The following is a 7,340-nucleotide window of genomic DNA, read 5'->3' on the forward strand; positions in this document are numbered from 1 at the left end:
AGGCAGGCAGAGGGGGACTGGGCGGCTGGGCCTAGGCCGCCTCGCGACCGGGCTCTAAATTCTGAGCCTGCTTCGCTGGGCCCAAAGCGTAGTGCTGAGAACCAGGGAGCGTTCACACCTGCAGCCGGGGGCAGGGAGCAGAGCGCTGCCAGGACCGCTCTATATCCTCTACCGGACTGGCTCCAACCCTGCAGTGGTGTGTCCCGTACCCCTCACATGCCTGGTCCAGAACCTAGTTCCCTGACTCAAGAGGGAGGGTGGCTGAGACTCGGACCTGGGAGATATCCCTGGGCCGCCCAAGACGACGACGACAGTTGAGTTGTCCACGAAGCTCAGGCCATGGCCTCCTGCCTTGTCTGGCCCTGAAATCAGTCTGGCACCGTCTGATTTCAGAGACTCGTTGGACCGGGCCACTAGATGCTGTACCTAGGGTTGCGCTATGATCCGGGTTCTGAGATGTCCGTGATTCTCTCTGAACAGTGAAGAAGAGGCACTTCACGGGCGGGGAGCAGAAAGTGGCACCCGGACTGCCTGTGCCTCGGGAGAGCAGAATGGCAAGAATGGCCTCCGCAGTGTGCCAGCGACAGAAGTTCCCCAGTTCTCTGCAGCCGTGAAGAGCGGAGCAGATCCCCAGTCTGGAGTCCTGCCTACAGGCTTCGCCAAAGACCTTCAGGCAGAGGGAGGAGGTGGCAAGTGAAGCCCCCACTAGCTGCCGCGGCCGCTCAGCCGCTGCGGAACAGAGGAAGGGCAGCTCAGCGCGGGTTTGGTGCCAGGTGTTCGGCTGGCCCTCGGCGTGCGGGCGAGAAATGTGTAACTAGGATCCACGCTCAGCCAACGGAGCTCCCCCATAAGCGCCACACCACTGCTCTTTCCCGGAAGCCTCCACTCCGACTCGGAGTCAAGACTAAGTTGTCCTCGCTTAGAGAATAGGTTCGAGAACCGCAGTGCCCGCCCGGAGATGCTTTTCTCCCTCCCTGTAGCTCAAGGGGTTCTTAAGTCCCTACCTGCTAAGCCCCAAACTTGGAAACTGCGGGCCAAATGCCCTGCCTCCGAAAATTTAGGAAGCTTCATTCTCAGTCAAGAGGCCAAAGTGAGCGGCACAATCCTGTACTGAGTTTAAGAAAAAAAAACAAAACAAAAAATCGCCCGAGTATTTGTTTTTTCATCTCACTTGGCAAAATGCTGTAAGGTTTCATCTTAAAAACACGTTATTTATAAGCCGTTGTCCATTACTTCTGGCTATCATTATGAAATCTGTAGAGGAGAATCGAAAAGTGGCTCTTGATTCAGTTAAACTTTGACGCCGAGAAGGTAAATTGGAGGTCCCTTAACAGCTGGTTCTTGAAGATTTCCTCGAGGGAAAAAAAAATATGGTTAGTTCCCCTAATGATAGCTCTAAAATGATTGCCAAGAAAACTCGGAGCAATATCCAGCTTTCTCGCCTCCTCTTACTTGTCCCTCTTTTTAGCCAGACTGAGCCGAGGATGGCGGAAAGAGGCATATTGTGCAATTTCTTATTAAACACATCTGGAATATACGCGCTCTGGATCGAGTGCCAGGGATTTTACAAAGAGTTTATGGCTGTGACAGAAAATTGTCCTTTTAACGAGTTTACAAGCAGTAATCACGGGGGCTTTTACAGGACCTGCCCTCCTTGCTCCTCGGCAGATCTGTAGACATTTCCAAGATTCACCAACCAAGGGAGCAGGAAGTGGGCCGGCGCGCCCTGGGAGTCTAAAATTATGCCAAGCCGAGTTGGAAGAGTAGGGGGTAGACATCGGAATAGGAAGAGAGGGCATGTAAGAAATTAAAGTAATTGGCCCTTCCTTATTTTCCAGAGAGATTTCCGCGGCATCTTTTGAAGGCTGTCAGGGTCAATGAAAGCTATCTTTGTGCAGGGTGTTTGTTTTGGGGAGTGAATGTGAAGAATGTGAGGAGATTCCCTGTGAGAGCCCCTCCTGCAGAGGGTGGCATTTCTCCGTGGCCCAAGACGTGGAGAATAAACACCCTAGTGACTTAAATAAACACCGACTTAATGATCCAAAACACTAACAAGGGAGATCGGGACCCTGAGCTCCCAATCCAAATGATGGTCTCTGAGCGGCTGTGTGTACATCTGTCCATCACTGAGGGGAGAAAATGACTTTATAAGTGACTACAGTTAAAGTACAGTACCACTTCTTCCTTAAACTCAAAACAATTCCACAGGTTTTTTTTAAATCTCATAAGAAGACCTTAATTTCCCCCACATCCTTCAATTTTCTAGATCAGAATAGGAACAATTAGAAAGGATAAGAAATGAATATATTAATGGTGACACTTATGGATGAGGAAAATAAAAATTATGAAACCGTCATGTCAGAAAATAAATAGACTCTCCCTGGGGAACAATATTTTACAAAGCACAAGCCAGCCAATCCTGTTATCCTGAGTCGAATTTTAATAAATAATGCCATTTGTTTCACTAATTTTAAAAGCTAAATACAGAAGATACATCGTTTTGCCCCAGGCAAAAATAACATGGAGCCTACATGATTACTGGGATTTTTCTGGACACTATCCGGCAGCACTGCCAAAGAGCTCCTGTCCTGCTGGTCTGCTTTCTGTTTGTACAAATTAATTCACAATGTTTAAATCCTTGTTCAAGTTCCTCTTTTTCCCCCAAGAAGATAAATTATTTTACTTTCACAGTCTTACAAACTTATTAACACAAAAGAGCTGAGTTAATATATGAATGCTGTGAAGAAGAGCTAGTGGTAAACAAAACTGTTATCTAATAATAATAAAAAATAAATACTCCAAGGCTAAATTCACTATCTATTATATAATTAACCTAGTCATTACTCTTGGTTCAGGTGATGGTCTCCAAAGTGCCCTGCAATTCATAACCATTACTAAGTAAGAAAGCAAGAAAACTTAAAAAAAAAAAAAAAATAGGGCCCAAAGACACTACTCACCTTTCAGAAACAAAATCATACTTCTGGTGTTCTACTGAATTTTAATTTAGACTGGTTTAGGTACAATAGAAAAGAAACCTGAAAACACATGCTGTTTTAGTAACAAATACCAGGTTGCCAGATTTGTCGGCATATTTTTGCAAGCTAGAAAATAGGAACAGGAGAACCCCCTTTAACAGGAGTAGGCGACAGATATGAAAGCTTTTGTGGGCATGAGAAGTAATGGCATTTAGGAAAGTGTTTTTCACATTGGTACATTTTTAGTTTGTCATTAAAAAAAAAAACCCAAGAAAACAAACAACAACCAAAAAACCCACTAAATTTGACAAAAATAGTTGTATTACTAATGGTCACTTCTATTTCTAACTGCTTCACATAGAGAGCATTAAGACATTTAGGCACTTGTTTTCCCCCTAATACTGTTCTTTTTATTTTAATCTACATAAAATTATTTAACACCAAATATGAAAAATGTAAACTTAATTTTTCCCATCAAAAAAATTATAAGATTTTATTTTTTCCTATTCATCTTAAGAATACAACCAGTTCCTCCCAAGCTGGAGGCTCTTATTTTCACTACCATTTTGATCTCTCTTTCTCTGTCTCTCTCTCTCTCTCCTTCTCTTTCCCTTTTTTTTCTCTTCCCTCAAAATTCTCCATAAATAAATTAAAAGGAAATACTTAAAATCCAGTTGATTTATAATTACCATTAATTAGAAAAGAAAAGAAAAAGTAAATCTATTGAAGTTGGTGCATGGGTTGCCCAAATCCAAGACTGGGTGCTTTTGTTTGTTTGGGTTTTTTTCCTGATCTCTGCACTGGGAGGGGAAATGCATAAGGGGAAAGAGTCAGAGAGAAGAGGGAGACTGAGATCGATGTTGGTTTTGATTTTTAAAAAGACATCTGTGAACGTCCACCATTCCTTTATGCACAAAGAATCCCAGAAACAAGCTGCAAAAATGTTCCTGATTTCTATTTACAAGTGTCCCTAGTCGCTGCAATTGGTTGCTGCTCCAGCCATCCCTCCAGGCCCCAGTCCCTCCCCACTTAGGACCCCAAGTCCACCAGACTGGAGGTAAGTGGGCCAAGCAGAGAGTCCTGGAGCTGATGCTGGTGGGCCTGCAGGCCATGGCTGGGCTGAGAGGCCGTTAGGCCTGGGAGAGAATAGTTTGAGCTCCTGGCGTGGCCCATATTGCCCTGCAGCAGAAGGACCGAGTTCTGGTCTGGACTTTGGGGAGGTGAGAATTCCTCTTCTGAGCTGGACATGAGCGGCTTGCCCCCTTCCAGAGGAGAGAGTTGATTCTGCTTGTTGGAGGAGGAGTTATTGTTTTCAGTGTTCTCCCTAAGAAATAGAGGACAACACCATATGGTTAAAAAAAAAAAAAAAGTGTGAGGGAGGGGAGGGGAGCTAGAAGGAGGAAAGAGTCATTGTGCAATCTGTCATCAACCCAAAAGGAGGAGCTCTGCCTTCTTACCCATCCCTAAGGGTCCTGGGGGAGGTGAGGAGGCAGAAGAGGTTGGAGAAATGGGGCTACGGAAGAGTCTGACGCTGGGAGCTAGGTCCCCTCCTCTTCCAGATTTCAGAAAGTCAGATGCTTAGTGTTTATTTGAAACAAACAAAAATATGTTCTTAATTTTGTTCAAGCAGTTATGTTTAAATACCTATCAATTAGCACCATATTTCAAAGTAAGTTTGAAACTCTTCCAACAAATGGTTGTTGGTGGTAAAAGAACTGATCAGGTTTGGGATGAATCAAGTCAACTGCCTGTTTCCCTCTGAAGAAATAACTGAACATCAAGTCTCCCTGCCCCTGCCCAGAGACTGCGGTTTCGGAGACACAGGACAGGTCATGGGAAGTGGTGTCCAGAGCGGCCCAGTGACCTGAGTAAACACAGGGAGCTCAGCCAGTCTCTCCGATTTCATCAGGGAGCGGGTCCTCCGGCCTGGCTTATAGGACGGCCGTTTTGTAACTAAAGGCTAACTAGAACATTAAAATGCCTGTTCCCGTGTTACTTGCTCACTCCTCAGCCAGCCCTTCACGCCCCGCTTTCAAACTCCCCACGAGCGCCCACTCCAAACCACCCTTTCCTGAAAGGGGAAAAGTGGCCCGCCCAGCAGACCGTGAGCCGGCACCCGGCACCGTGCGCCAGAGTGTCAGTCTCGGTACTCCGGGCTGGTTAATTTCAAAATTTCGCCGCTTCCGCCTTCCGAGCGCTCGCGGTCCTCCCCACGCCTAGCGCCCGCCTGCCTTCGCCTTCTCCTTTCTTTCCCCTTCTCTCCTGGAGAGCCCATTTCAGCGGAATTGATCCAGGTTCTATGGTTTTCCCAACTGAGGGGATGAGGAAGCGAGATCTTCAGGCCCCAGGATCGGAAGCGAACAAAAGAAACCTAGTCGGCCCCTGCGCTCAGGTTTCCCCCAAACTCCTTGGCTTCGCAGAGCGCTCTCTCCCGCCACTGTCGCCTCCCCGGCGCTCTTCCGAATCTCGGTCAGAAACTCTACAGCGAACCGATGGAGGTTAGCCAGGTGGCCGAGGGTGTTTGCGCGAGGAGGGGAGAAGCAGAGACGGGTTTAAAAAAAAAAATTGCCTTCTGAGTTGCAGGGCGAGAAGTCAGCGACAAGGAGCCCCTTTCCTCGCCCAGGGCGGCGGCGCGGACAGCCAAATGGACGGGCTGCGGCGCCTGACCACACGCGAGGAAGCACCGCCAGCAGCAGTCCTTTTTGGGTTTGGGACGCCGGGGAGTAAATGCAGAGACAACTCTCCCCAGAGCTCTCTTTTCTGTGTGTTTCTTTACGACTCTTTTGTCCAGCCAGTGCGGAATGAAACATACGACCTCTCAGCCAAAAGACTGGTAGAAGACAGCGAGTGAAGAACCGGGCGCCAGCGGGGGCTGAGCAGACGTCTCCAGGCCAGCTCCACCCGAGAGCAAAAGGAGAGAGGTTCGCGACCCTCAGCCCCCACCGAACCTCTTTCCTCGCGATACCAATGAACAACTTCCCTTCCCGTTGATCTAAAAATTCTCTCCACCCCCCACTCCTCGCCGCAGCCAGCCAAGGAGGCAGGAAAAACAAACCTAGCGCCAGTATTTTCCGACACTCACACCCCAAAGAAACCCACGCGCGGCGCTCAAAGCAAACGAGGCCCCCATCCCTAGCAGGCAAGCTCAGAGTTCATGAACTTTCTCTGCAGTGCCGTGGAGGCCTGGGCGCCGCCCGGCGGATGGGCTTCGAGCCGCGGGTAGAGCTTGGTGGCGGATGCCTGCGGGGGCGGAAAGGGGCGGAGGGGTAAGGAAGACCGCCCGGGGTTGCGCTAGCCTCAGAAATCACTCAGCGTACCTTTCCTTGGCCTCGGCGGCCCGGTCTCTTTGCCTCCGGTTCTTAAACCAATTGCTGACCTGGGTGGTGGTGAGACCCGTGGCCTCCGCCAGCTCCCGCTTCTCTCGCGGCGAGGGGTAGGGGTTGTGCGCATACCACTCCCGCAGCACTCCCCGCGACTTCTCCTTGAAGCAGTAGCTGGTCTCTTCGCCGTCCCAGATCGTGCGCGGCAGCGGAAATTTTCGGCGCACCCGGTATTTGCCCACGGCGCCCAAGGGTCGGCCGCGCAGCTTCTCGGCCTCCACATAGTGCGCTTTCAGCCACAGTTGCTGCAGTTTGGGATGGTTGTGAGGCGAGAACTGGTGACTCTCCAGGATCTTGTAGAGCTCGCGGAAGTTGCCGCGGTGGAAGGCGACTACAGCCTTGGCCTTGAGCACGCTCTCGTTCTTGTGCAGGTGGTCGCAGGCGGGCAATGACCACAAGAACCTGCCCAGGCGCTCCAGGTTCCCGCCTTGCTGCAGAACCTCGCACACGCACGCCACTTGCTCCTGCGTAAAACCAAACGACGGCAGCATCGACATGGCTGGGGCCTGCCGAGGCGCACCGCCCAGGCACACGCTGCAGGGAGCAGAGCCGAAAAAGCAGGGGGCGGCGGCCTCAGGGAGGGGGGCGCGGCTGCTCCTAACCCCCTCCCTAGGCTTTGCGTAGTCGAAACAGCTAGTCGGAACTTGGGGTGGACGGCCAAAGAAGAAGAGAAGGGGGGTTTGCTCTGGAAACGGAGCGACTCGCGCACTCCGCAGCCTTTTGGGCCTCGCTGGCTCCGGCCTGCCGCCGGGTGGATGCTGCTTGTTGCCGGGGAACTTGGTTTCTGTTCTCCCCGCAGCAGCCTTAAAGCGCGCAGCGTCCTCGGCACGCTGATTGGCTGCGGGCGGCGCCTATCCGAGGCTGGCCAGCCAGCGCGCCGCCCGGCTGGGCAGCAAGGCCCCGCCGCCCAGCGCGGGGAGGGCGAGGCTGCGGAGCTGGGGGTAGGGAATAGTGGGAGGGAAGGACCCGGAGAGGTGGGAAGCGA

The 7,340-nt window shown here is 50.8% G+C and overlaps 1 protein-coding gene across 1 annotated transcript; it reads right to left on the minus strand.

Annotated features, from left to right (window-relative positions):
* Positions 1-2,417: 2,417 nt before the first annotated feature.
* Six1 (SIX homeobox 1) lies at positions 2,418-7,137 on the minus strand. Its single transcript, XM_047536511.1, has 2 exons — positions 6,293-7,137; positions 2,418-4,299 (listed from the first exon to the last, which is right to left on the minus strand). Exons 1-2 carry the CDS (start codon positions 6,850-6,852, stop codon positions 4,005-4,007), a joined length of 855 nt encoding a protein of 284 aa, XP_047392467.1. The 5' UTR covers positions 6,853-7,137; the 3' UTR covers positions 2,418-4,004.
* Between the last annotated feature and the right edge of the window lie 203 nt (positions 7,138-7,340).

The sequence above is a fragment of the Sciurus carolinensis genome, chromosome 2, assembly GCF_902686445.1.
Source record: "Sciurus carolinensis chromosome 2, mSciCar1.2, whole genome shotgun sequence".
Taxonomy (NCBI): domain Eukaryota; kingdom Metazoa; phylum Chordata; class Mammalia; order Rodentia; family Sciuridae; genus Sciurus; species Sciurus carolinensis.